The sequence below is a fragment of the Pristiophorus japonicus genome, chromosome 6 (assembly GCF_044704955.1).
Source record: "Pristiophorus japonicus isolate sPriJap1 chromosome 6, sPriJap1.hap1, whole genome shotgun sequence".
Classification (NCBI taxonomy): domain Eukaryota; kingdom Metazoa; phylum Chordata; class Chondrichthyes; family Pristiophoridae; genus Pristiophorus; species Pristiophorus japonicus.
In genome coordinates, this window is record NC_091982.1 from 251,189,800 (window position 1) to 251,202,242 (window position 12,443).

General features: G+C 50.0%; 1 protein-coding gene across 2 annotated transcripts in view; it reads right to left on the reverse strand.

Moving 5' to 3' along the window:
* Positions 1 to 12,443, reverse strand: part of tp63 (tumor protein p63) — a 384,611-nt gene that overhangs the window by 149,836 nt on the left and 222,332 nt on the right. For both annotated transcript variants that reach the window (XM_070883827.1, XM_070883826.1), the window contains exon 4: positions 7,078 to 7,210. In XM_070883827.1, coding sequence (XP_070739928.1) covers positions 7,078 to 7,210 — 133 coding nt within the window. The remainder of the gene's footprint in view (positions 1 to 7,077; positions 7,211 to 12,443) is intronic.

A 12,443-nucleotide genomic window follows, 5' to 3' on the forward strand; every position in this document is an offset into this window, starting at 1 on the left:
TGCCACAGGACAGGATTTTACCTCCACACTGCTCTGCACCATTGAGCTATCCGCCTCAGTCCTGGCACTGCCCTGGGGCAACACGCAGAGCTCTGGCATGTCGCCAAAGGACGGGAGAAGAAACGAAAACTGGACAAATAGCTCTGTAATGCAGTGCAAATTGGTCACCCACAGACTCATCCTTCAGAAAAACCCAGGGTGTGGGTGGGAGAGAAAAACATTTAACAAAAAGACAAAAGAAAAGAAAGACTTGTATTTCTACAGCGCTTTTCATGACCACCGGACAGCTCAAAACGATTTACAGCCAATGCAGTACTTTCTTTGAAGTGCAGTCACGGTTGTAATGTGGGAAACGTGGCAACCAATTTGCGCACAGCAAGCTCCCACAAACAGAAATGTGATAATGACCAAATGATGTTGATTGAGAGATAAATATTGGCCAGGACACTGGGGAGAACTCCCCTGCTCTTCTTCAAAATAGTGCCCTGGGATCTTTTACATCCACCTGAGAGAGCAGACGGGGACTCGGTTTAACGTCTCATCCGAATGATGAACCCTCCGACAGTGCAGCACTCCCTCAGTACTGCCCCTCCGACAGTGCAGCGCTCCCTCGTACTGTCCCTCCGACAGTGCGGCACTGCCTCGTACTGTCCCTCCGACAGTGCAGCGCTCCCTCAGTACTGCCCCTCCGACAGTGCAGCGCTCCCTCAGTACTGCCCCTCCGACAGTGCAGGGCTCCCTCAGTACTGCGCTCCCTCAGTACTGCCCCTCCGACAGTGCAGGGCTCCCTCAGTACTGCGCTCCCTCAGTACTGCCCCTCCGACAATGCAGGGCTCCCTCAGTACTGCTCCTCCGACAATGCAGGGCTCCCTCAGTACTGCCCCTCCGACAATGCAGGGCTCCCTCAGTACTGCACTGAGTGTCAGCCTAAATTTATGTGCTCAAGTCTCTGGAATGAGACTTGAACCCACAACCTTTTGACTCCGAGGCGAGAGTACTACCCACTGAGCCACGGCTGACACAATGGAGTCAGAACCTGAAAAAGCCAAACTACACTAAGCAGCTATGCACAGCAGCAGAGAACCTTGTATTTTGAGATTATTTGTTCCAGTTATTAATTCAAATCACTATTACAACACGATTTTCCTTCAATACTTATTGAAATCTTAATTGCATGAATGGCATGTGCGACTGTTAGTGATGCATGGCTCTTGTGAAGCGTGTGAAGCGTGTCCGAGATTGACAACTCACCATTCCATATTCAGCAAAATCTGCTGCAGTCCCCAGGGCAGTTTTAAAACATTAATTAAAAATCCACAAGGCCAGAACTGAGGGAATGTCATTCATAGTGGACATACTCTCAGAATAAGGGGCCGCCCATTTAAAACTGAGATGAGGAGGAATGTCTTCTCTGAGGGTTGTAAATCTGTGGAATTCTCTGCCCCAGAGAGCTGTGGAGGCTGGGTCATTGAATATATTTAAGGTGGAGATGGACAGATTTTTGAGCGATAAGGGAGTAAAGGGTTATGGGGAGCGGGCAGGGAAGTGGAGCTGAGTCCATGATCAGATCAGCCATGATCTTATTGAATGGCAGAGCAGGCTCGAGGGGCCAAGTGCTCGTGGAATCTGGGACTACGGAGGCATTGTCTCAAAATTAGAGCTAGACCTTTCAGTAGTGAAGTTAGGAAACATTTGTATGCCTTCACCGAGGCGTACAAGAGCATAGGCCTTACACTAAACATCCGTAAGATGAAGGTCCTCCACCAACCTGCCCCGCCACACAGCACAGCCCGCCCGGTCATCAAAATCCACGACAAGGCCTTGGACAAAGTGGACCATTTTCCATACCTGGGGAGCCTACTGTCAACAAGGGCAGACATCGATAACGAGGTCCAACACTATCTTCAGTGCGCCAGTGCAGCCTTCGGTCGCCTGAGGAAGAAAGCGTTTGAAGACCAGAACCTCAAACCCGGCACCAAGATCATGGTCTACAGAGCAGTGGTGATACCCGCCTTTCTATATGGCTCAGAGACATGGACTATGTACAGCAGGCACCTCAAAGCACTGGAGAAATACCACCATCGTTACCTCCACACGTTCCTGCAAATCCATTGGCAGGATAGGCTTTAATCGGAGATGGATAGCTTTTACCAAAGGTATTAAGGGATATGAACCAAAGACAGGTAGCTGGAGTTAGATCGCAGATCAGTCATGATCTCATTGAATGGCGGAACAGGCTCGAATAGCCTACTCCTGTTTGTAACAGCCAGTTTCCTTTCCCCGTCTCTCAATGCCTGCTCTTGTACAGATACCTGCTTTCTAGCTATCTTAAAAAACATTAAAATTCTTTCATCTGCATGCACTTCCGATCAACTTTTCTGAGAAATTCCTACATCCACATTTAGAATGGCAGCTGGATATGTAGAGGTGTCACACTGTAATTGCACCATTCTGCCAGTGGAAGCGCTGCAGGCCACCCCTGTCATTACAGCGTGTTAATGGGCGGCTCCATTCCAACTGTGGACAGGAATTTATAATGGGATTAAGGACGGAATGTGTGACTTCCAAATGGTAAGTGATTATTTCTGCGCACCCTGGTCCAATTATAGCCGCTCTCCCTTCACACTTCATTTGAAGTCTACACTTGATCTCAGTTCCCCATATGCAACACCATGGGAACTTTGTGGGGGCACTGGGGAGCCCTTGCGCAAACCCACCCTCCTCTCACATCTCGGACCTCAACAGAGCTGGAATCAAAGTCTCATCTCCCCGATCCCCCAGGCAGGGTCTCACAATTCCAAACAGGCACCATAGTTTGCTTTCATTGAAGGCCCAATAGAATGGGCAATTCACTGTGCAGGAGAGGCTGAGAACTCGCCTTGCCTCACTATACAGATCTCACACTTTAAACAGGCCATCAACCAGGGAATCCAGTCTTGAACAAATCTCCTACACACTCTCGATTGCAGCTCCAGTAATAATGAGAAGACTTTGTTGCCCTCAAACTCTACCATGCAGCAAAACAGACAGAGGCAACACATCACTCATCACTATCCCACCTTCGGGCTGAAGGCGGTACCACTTTCCTGCACTCCGCCCAGCTGCTCATTGGCTCCAGACCAGGACTGTAGTGCATATCTGCATCAGTTCATCCCTTTCTTACCCTGCAACTAGCCAATAGTTGGGCTGGAGGCTTGGGAGCAAAGTTCAATGTCGGTGGGGGCACAAAACGGGAGGTAGCAGATCGGCCGCTCAGTACATAACCCACCCAATCGTCCTGAACAGGGACTCTCAGTTCCACTGCTCGGAGCGACGGCATGGAGGGGTACAGGTGCTCAGAGAGTTGCAGTGAGGTAATGGAGGGGTACAGGTGCTCAGAGAGTCGGAGCGAGGTAATGGAGGGGTATAGGTGCTCAGAGCGAGGTAATGGAGGGGTACAGGTGCTTAGAGAGTCGGAGCGAGGTAATGGAGGGATACAGGTGCTCGGAGAGTCGGAGCGAGGTAATGGAGGGGTACAGGTGCTCAGAGAGTCGGAGCGAGGGAATGGAGGGATACAGGTACCCGGAGCGAGGGAATGGTGGGGTACAGGTGCTTGGAGAGTCGGAGCAAGGGAATGAGGTAACCACCTTGAGGAGAGACGTGGGCAGGGAACCTCCACATTGAGGAGAGCAGGAGGGTGGGGAGAAAATTGGCAGAGAGAGTAAGGAAAAAAATCCCCAAAGTATCAAGGCTGTAATCTAATCTCAGGGTTGATATGATATTTATAAACCTTTCAAACAGTTAATAATTTGCATCCCTTGAGGTTGTAGTCTTGTAATTCACCCCCAGCTGGCTGATATTTGAGACTTGCCATCTGGATTATGATATGTAATCTTTAATAAACATGCAATGAAAAAATGAACCATCAGAAAAATGAAGCCTTATTAGTGAAATATAAGTGGCACTTCTCAAACCTGCGTTCAATCAGCAACAGCTGTGCGCACAGGGACTGGGCCCTTCCTGGACCTGGAGAGGGGAGCTTGGGAATCCTGTAGGCCTCACTCAGTCTGAGCAGGCACGACACGTGAACCCAAGCGAACTCCGGTTAAATCAGCTGGAGCAGGGTCCCCGTAACGTTGGCACAGCTGCTCCCCTGCGGTTAGACCCCCATTTTGTGGAGCGGAGGGGGACTGTGTGTGTAACACTGGCAGTAATTACACTGCCCGAGGTCCACACCGAGTGCCCGGCCCATGAGAAGCCTCTCTGCGTCCACACAACAGGCGGAGTGTTCGATCAGCAGCACCAGTGCTGCATGTGGAGTTTGAACCTGGTGAGGGGCCAGGGACAGAATCCGAAGTGCAGCCGAACGAGACCATTTCCACCAGACAGTCCTGTGCCCCTGGGGGCAAGGCCAGCTGCTGGCTCCACAAACAGGCTGCATGGGACATGGCTTCCGTTTGCACCAGTGTCACACTTGGTCTAAATGCTCCATCTCTCACACACACACCTACATCGGATCCATTCCGGTCAAGGTCCAATCTGGAGTGTGGCCTACGGGGAAAGAGTGGGGGGAGTGGGACTAACTGGATTGATCTTCGAAAGAGCAGGCCCAGACTCGATGGGCCGAATGGCCTCCTCCTGTGCTGTATCTGTGATTCTAGGGACAATCGCAGCAGGATCACCTCCGATTGAAGTGGGGAAATAGTCAGCAACTGCCAGAAACAGGCAGTGTGGAATGTGAGGGGCGAGGAACTTTAATCCCTTTAGTTGGCACCACGGAAGCTTCACACCACCACAGGAGAGGGGGGGGGGGGGGGGGAAGAGAGAGCCGGGGGGGAGTGGGGGGAAAGAGAGGGGGGAGGGGAGTAGAGTAGAGAGAACAGGGAGAAAAAGAAAACAAAGACTTAGATTTATATAGCGCCTTTTTAAGACCAGTGGACGTCTCAAAGTGTTTCACAGCCAATGAAGTACTTTTGGAGCGTAGTCACTATTGTAATGTGAGAAACGCGGCAGCCAATTTGCGCACAGCAAGCTCCCATAAACAGCAATGTGATAATGACCAGATAGTCTGTTTTAATGATGTTGGTTGAGGGATAAATATTGGCCCCAGGACACTGGGGAGAACTCACCTGCTCTTCTTTGGAATAGTGTCCATGGGATATTTTACATCCACCTGAGAGAGCAGTCAGGGCCTCGGTTTAATGTCTCATCCGAAAGACGGCACCTCCGACAGTGCAGCACTCCCTCAGTACTGCACTGGAGTGTCAGCCGAGATTTAAGTGCTCAAGTCTCTGGAGTGGGACTTGAAAACACAACCTTCTGACTCCGAAGCGAGAGTGCTACCCACAGAGCCACAGCAGGCACTGTCAGACATTAAGCAGCTGTCAGTAAAGGCCCTGATTTAATCTTTATTAAAGTGAGTAATCTTACCCAAAAGGTTTACCCAGAGTGGTGAGAATGTGGAACTCGCTACCACAGGGGGTGGTTGACGCGAATAGTATGGATGCATTTAAGGGGAGGCTAGACAAGTGCATGAGGGAGAAGGGAACAGAGGGTTATGCTGATAGATTTAGATGATGAAAGACGGGAGGAGACTCGAGTGGAGCTTAAATGCCAGCATGGACTGGTTGGGCCGAGTGGCCTATTTCTGTGCCGTATATCCGGTGTAATCTGTGACTGACGGCAGGCAAAATGTCCATAAAGCTATGCGCTTGTCAAAACCCAGCTGGTTCACTAATGTCCTTCAGAGAAGTGAGCCCATACGCTGGTCCTGTCCCACAAGACATGGTGAACTTTAAACGCTCCGTGAACAGGCTCGGCAACAAGGAATCGCTAGTCAGGAAGGTAGCTCGACACTGCCTCAGGACAATAACTGAGGCCTTGCCACAATCATAGTGTGATGCAGCACAGAAGGAGGCCGTCCAGCCCTTCGTGCCTGTGTCGGCTCTTTGAAAGAGCAATCCAGTTAGTCCCACTCCACCTGCTCAGATGATCAGATCCCGAGAGTGAAAAAAGATCCCTGAACACAAGTGTCTTTGAAACAAGCGATCAGCTGCAATGATAGCTGTGCTCCAGTGTCTCCAAGCTCCCCAACAAAATGCTCAAACTCTCCCATGTGCAATGAGTGGAGCCTCTGCCCTGAACAGTAGGCGATAGACAGGTCTAAATGTTGGTCCTAACCTTGCATTGCTCAATGTAGCTACAACTGCGCAGAAAGGTTCCAACACTGAGGAAAGTAGATGAGAATACCCACACAGCTCTGGTTCAGGCACAATTGATAAACCATTGCATGGCTTCACGGATGGTCCGTCTGTCTGTGAGGAGTGTGTATGTTGGGTACATGTGAGATACACATCTGGTTCTAGAATGGGCTGTGTTAATGTTCCTGATCCTGCCCAGCAAGCAGGACAAGCAATGTCTTGAGCACCTGCCCATTTACCCAGCTCTGTACCGGACCCACAACTGCACTCGCAGACCCGAGACTCCAGTCAGACCTCCTGCATCACCAACAGGATTTACATCAGCTGCAGCACAATAGTATCAAACTCAACTGGATAAGGATTGTCCCTTCAGTATCCCCACCACACAGAGCAATGACTACAGACAGACCATGACTGCCCACTTCCCCCAGACCCCTCCCCAACCCGCTCACTGACCCTTCCCCAGATCACTCACTGACCCCCCCCCCCCACACTAAACAGATAGCCCAAGACCCTCCGCATGCGTGCACCCCCTCCCCCACTCACTGCCCACTCCCCCAGGTCACTATATGAAGCTTGTAAAACCAGTGCAACTGGCTTGGGGAGGGGAGGGGGGCAGGAAAGAGATGTGTGAGAGAGAGAGAGAGTGGGAGAGAGAGAGAGAGATGGGGGGGGGAGAAAATGAGAGAAAGAGAGCGAGGGGGAGAGAGAGATCACCAGCTGTACTCTAGGAACAGCGTCACACCTGTACTAGTTATTTTAACACACATACACTATTCTGTTTAAATCATTTATTATGTCAAAAATCAGAAAGCGCAGAAGGGCGAATGCCAGCAGATGGGGAGTGTGCGGTAAGCAGCCCGAGCGAGCAGCCCGAGCGAGCGGGGCCGGTACTCACCCAGATTGGGTCAAGAGGCTCCATGTCCTGCATGCGCACCACGTCCATGCTGATCTCGATTCTGTTGCCTGGCACCCCCTCGTGTGGCTCATCGCTGAAGGACAGGTCAATCGGCTGGACATTTAAAACTGGTCTGCAAAACACAAACCAATGATCAGGCCGGGGGCAAAACTTACCCGCCTTACTCTCCCCCTCCTGAAATCACAAAACATTTTTTTCAGGGTCTCGCACACTTACAGCAAGATTTGAACTCAGGCTGTCTGCATTACAAGTCCAGTAACATCACCGCCGCACTATCGTATCCCCTCAGAGCCACCCGTGTGTTTGCCTGGGGACGGTGCTGGGGGGCGGGGGGGAAAAGAGGCGTGCCGGGGGGGGGGGTTGTGGAGACGTGCCGGGGGTGGGGGGAACAACGTGGCCGGGGGTGGGAGGGGAAACGACGTGCTGAGATGCTCGGACTGCTGCACCTCTCACTGCCAGCAGCGAGAAGGTATATCCACCCTACTCCAATGCAGCGCCAGCACTCCCAGCTCATGTGGGACCTACAGCACGTCAGAGCACACAATGCACAGCGTCCAGAGTCAGGCCCACCTCCCGGAAGCCCACTCAACGAGTCTCCGCTCACCAACACCCCCTGAACAGCAAGCGGCAGACTGCTGTATGACAGAGGTGGCAACACATGAAAACAACCATAACTCAACCCGGCCAACCTCCCATCCCCACCAATAGAAAGTAGAAGGAACTTACATTTCTATAGCGCCTTTCATGACCTCAGGATATCCCAAAGCGATTCACAGCCAATGAAGTATAATCACTGTTGTAATATAGGAAACACGGCAACCAATTTGAGCACAGCAAGCTCCCACAAACAGCAATGAGATAATGATCAGATATTCTGCTTTATAGCGATGTTGATTGAGGGATAAATATTGGCCAGGACACCAGAGAGAACTGCCCTGCTTTTCTTAAAATAGTGCCATGGGATCTTTTAAGTCCACCTGAGAGAGCAGATGGGGCCTTGGTTTAATGTCTTATCAGAAAGATGGCACCTCCGACAGTGCAGCGCTCCCTCAGTACTGACCCTCCGACAGTGCGGCGCTCCCTCAGGACTGCCCCTCCGACATTGCGGCAATCCCTCAGGACTGCCCCTCCGACATTGCGGCAATCCCTCAGGACTGCCCCTCCGACATTGCGGCAATCCCTCAGGACTGCCCCTCCGACATTGCGGCAATCCCTCAGGACTGCACTGGAATGTCAGCTTAGATTTTTGTGCTCAGGTCTCTGGCGTGTGACGTATACCCGTGACCTTCTGACAGAGGTGAGAGTGCTACTCACTGAGCCAGGGCTGACAGTTCAAGGCTAACTCAGATGCCGAATTGTGCAGAAGTTCGGCATAAACACGCACAATTGTCGCTTCCTGCAAACGGAGTGTAAGCAAACACACCAGAGGACGATTACCCAAGCTTGACTTTAAATGTCAGGGTGGCTTCTGGGCTGGATTTGGAATTTGTTGACAATGGGCTTCCTGACCTCAGTAAGTATTGCTAACTCAGTCCTGTAACGTTCTCCTGTACAATGTGAACATTGACAGACTGTGTGCGAAGCGGATGTGCTGGTTTGGCCTCGCAGGGGCTTCCCTTCACCACACGGCGACTTCTTTTTGCTGACACACATTTCCTGTTGGGTTTTTTGCCCAAGTTCCACTGAGCATTAGACGACACAGAAAGGTTCCTTCTACAGCAGACATGCAAAGAACGAAGGTTGTGATTAAACACTTATTGAGGACCACTATCCGAGACAATCTATCCAGGAAGTCAGCTGCTCCCAAGAGGTTTCCCTCCATCCCTTTACTGTTTTCTATCAGTCAATCACTGACGCTGCCGACAGGTGACAGCGATGGTTTTCAGATTTTGTGTGGGAGATCCCTCCGGTTACCCCCAGCCTCATAGCAACCCCTCCGGTTACCCCCTGCCTCATAGCAACATAGAAACATAGAAAATAGGTGCAGGAGTAGGCCATTCGGCCCTTCGAGCCTGCACCGCCATTCAATGAATTCATGGCTGAACATGCAACTTCAGTACCCCATTCCTGCTTTCTCGCCATACCCCTTGATCCCCCTAGTAGTAAGGACGACATCTAACTCCTTTTTGAATATATTTAGTGAATTGGCCTCAACAACTTTCTGTGTTAGAGAATTCCACAGGTTCACCACTCTCTGGGTGAAGAAGTTTCTCTTCATCTCGGTCCGAAATGGCTTACCCCTTATCCTTAGACTGTGACCCCTGGTTCTGGACTTCTAAACCTGTCAGAATTTTAAACGTTTCTATGAGATCCCCTCTCATTTTTCTGAACTCCAGTGAATACAAGCCCAGTTGATCCAGTCTTTCTTGATATGTCAGTCCCGCCATCCCGGGAATCAGTCTGGTGAACCTTCGCTGCACTCCCTCAATAGCAAGAATGTCCTTCCTCAAGTTAGAAGACCAAAACTGTACACAATACTCCAGGTGTGGCCTCACCAAGGCCCTGTACAACTGTAGTAACACCTCCCTGCCCCTGTACTCAAATCCCCTCGCTATGAAGGCCAACATGCCATTTGCTTTCTTAACCGCCTGCTGTACCTGCATGCCAACCTTCAATGACTGATGTACCATGACACCCAGGTCTCGTTGCACCTCCCCTTTTCCTAATCTGTCACCACTCAGATAATAGTCTGTCTCTCTGTTTTTACCACCAAAGTGGATAACCTCACATTTATAAGAACATAAGAATTAGGAACAAGAGTAGGCCAGCTAGCCCCTCGAGCCTGCTCCGTCATTCAAAAAGATCATGGCTGATCTGGCCGTGGACTCAGCTCCACTTACCCACCCACTCCCCATAACCCTTAATTCCCTTATTAGTTAAAAATCTATCTATCTGTGATTTGAATACATTCAATGAGCTAGCCTCAACTACTTCCTTGGGCAGAGAATTCCACAGATTCACAACCCACTGGGAGAAGAAATTCCTTCTCAACTCGGTTTTAAGGCCGGTATTTTGAGGCTGTGCCCCCTAGTTCTAGTCTCCCCAACCAGTGGAAACAATCTCTCTGCCTCTATCTTGTCTATCCCTTTCATTATTTTGAATGTTTCTATAAGATCACCCCTCATCCTTCTGAACTCCAACGAGTAAAGACCCAGTCTACTCAATCTATCATCATAAGGTAACCCCCTCATCTCCGGTATCAGTCTAGTGAATCGTCTCTGTACCCCCTCCAAAGCTAGTATATCCTTCCTTAAGTAAGGTGACCAAAACTGCACGCAGTATTCCAGGTGTGGCCTCACTAATACCCTGTACAGTTGCAGCAGGACCTCCCTGCTTTTGTACTCCATCCCTCTCGCAATGAAGGCCAACATTCCATTCACCTTCCTGATTACCTGCTGCACCTGCAAACTAACCTTTTGAGATTCATGCACAAGGACCCCCAGGTGCCTCTGCACTGCAGCATGTTGTAATTTCTCCCTATTCAAATAATATTCCCTTTTACTGTTTTTTTTTTCCCCCAAGGTGGATGACCTCACATTTTCTGACATTGTATTCCATCTGCCAAACCTTAGCCCATTCGCTTAACCTATCTAAATCTCTTTGCAGCCTCTCTGTGTCCTCTACACAACCCGCTTTCCCACTAATCTTTGTGTCATCTGCAAATTTTGTTACACTACACTCTGTCCCCTCTTCCAGGTCATCAATGTATATTGTAAACAGTTGTGGTCCCAGCACCGATCCCTGTGGCACACCACTAACCACCGATTTCCAACCCGAAAAGGACCCATTTATCCCGACTCTCTGCTTTCTGTTAGCCAGCCAATTCTCGATCCATGCTAATACATTTCCTCTGACTCCGCGTACCTTTATCTTCTGCAGTAACCTTTTGTGTGGCACCTTATCGAAGGCCTTTTGGAAATCTAAATACACTACATCCATCGGTACACCTCTATCCACCATGCTCGTTATATCCTCAAAGAATTCCAGTAAATTAGTTAAACATGATTTCCCCTTCATGAATCCATGTTGCGTCTGCTTGATTGCACTATTCCTATCTAGATGTCCCGCTATTTCTTCCTTAATGATAGCTTCAAGCATTTTCCCCACTACAGATGTTAAACTAACCGGCCTATAGTTACCTGCCTTTTGCCTGCCCCCTTTTTTAAATCAGAGGCGTTACATTAGCTGCTTTCCAATCCGCTGGTACCTCCCCAGAGTCCAGAGAATTTTGGTAGATTATAACGAATGCATCTGCTATAACTTCCGCCATCTCTTTTAATACCCAGGGATGCATTTCATCAGGACCAGGGGACTTGTCTACCTTGAGTTCCATTAGCCTGTCCAGCACTACCCTCCTAGTGATAGTGATTATCCACATTATACTTCATCTGCCATGCATTTGCCCACTCACCAAACCTATCCAAGTCACTCTGCAGCCTCATAGTGACTTGGATAGGTTAGCAACCCCTCCAGTTACCCCCAGCCTCATAGCAACACGTTACCTCAAATCTCTTCGCAACCCTTCCGGTTACCCCCAGCCTCATAGCAACCCCTCCGGATACCCCCAGCCTCATAGCAACCCCTCCAGATACCCCCAGCCTCATAGCAACCCCTCCAGATACTCCCAGCCTCATAGCAACCCCTCCAGATACCCCCAGCCTCATAGCAACCCCTCCAGATACCCCCAGCCTCATTGGACCACCCCCCCCCAAAAAAAAAACCACATTCACCTAGAGGCCACTCCAGATACCCCCAGTCTCTGAGGGAATCTCGCCTTATAAACTGAAATATTCCAAGGTGTCCCTTCCATTAATACAAACAACTTTAGCCCTACTCCCGGGGACCCCCTCCAGATATACTGACACCCCCTCTCCCGAGGACACACTCCATATGAACTGACGCACTCTCGGGAACCGCTTACACAAACACTCAAAATGATGACACATTCCATATGTTGGCAAACCGCCGTGATCCCTTCAATATGTCAACACAGCCCCAGAACTTCCCCTAAACACTGACGCATACCCAGAGACCCTCTGCCCTAATCTGTAAAGACAGCACCAGTTACCCAATGCTGTCACTGCAGAAAACATTTTTTAAAGGAGCATTTAGCAACAGAAATAACATCGTCAATAAATCCAGAAGTGTGATGACCGAGCGAGGGCCCTTGGATCAGTCTGAAAACCTTTGCACTAGCCGGAGAGAGAGAGAAAGTCTGCACTGAAGAAAATATTGATTTTGTTAAATGTGGTGCTGGGCCTTCTCCTTGAACCACGTCAGTCTCGGTGCTGATGGTGCTCCTACAGATAACATGCCCACCGCAGCCATGCGTAAATTTTATAGCT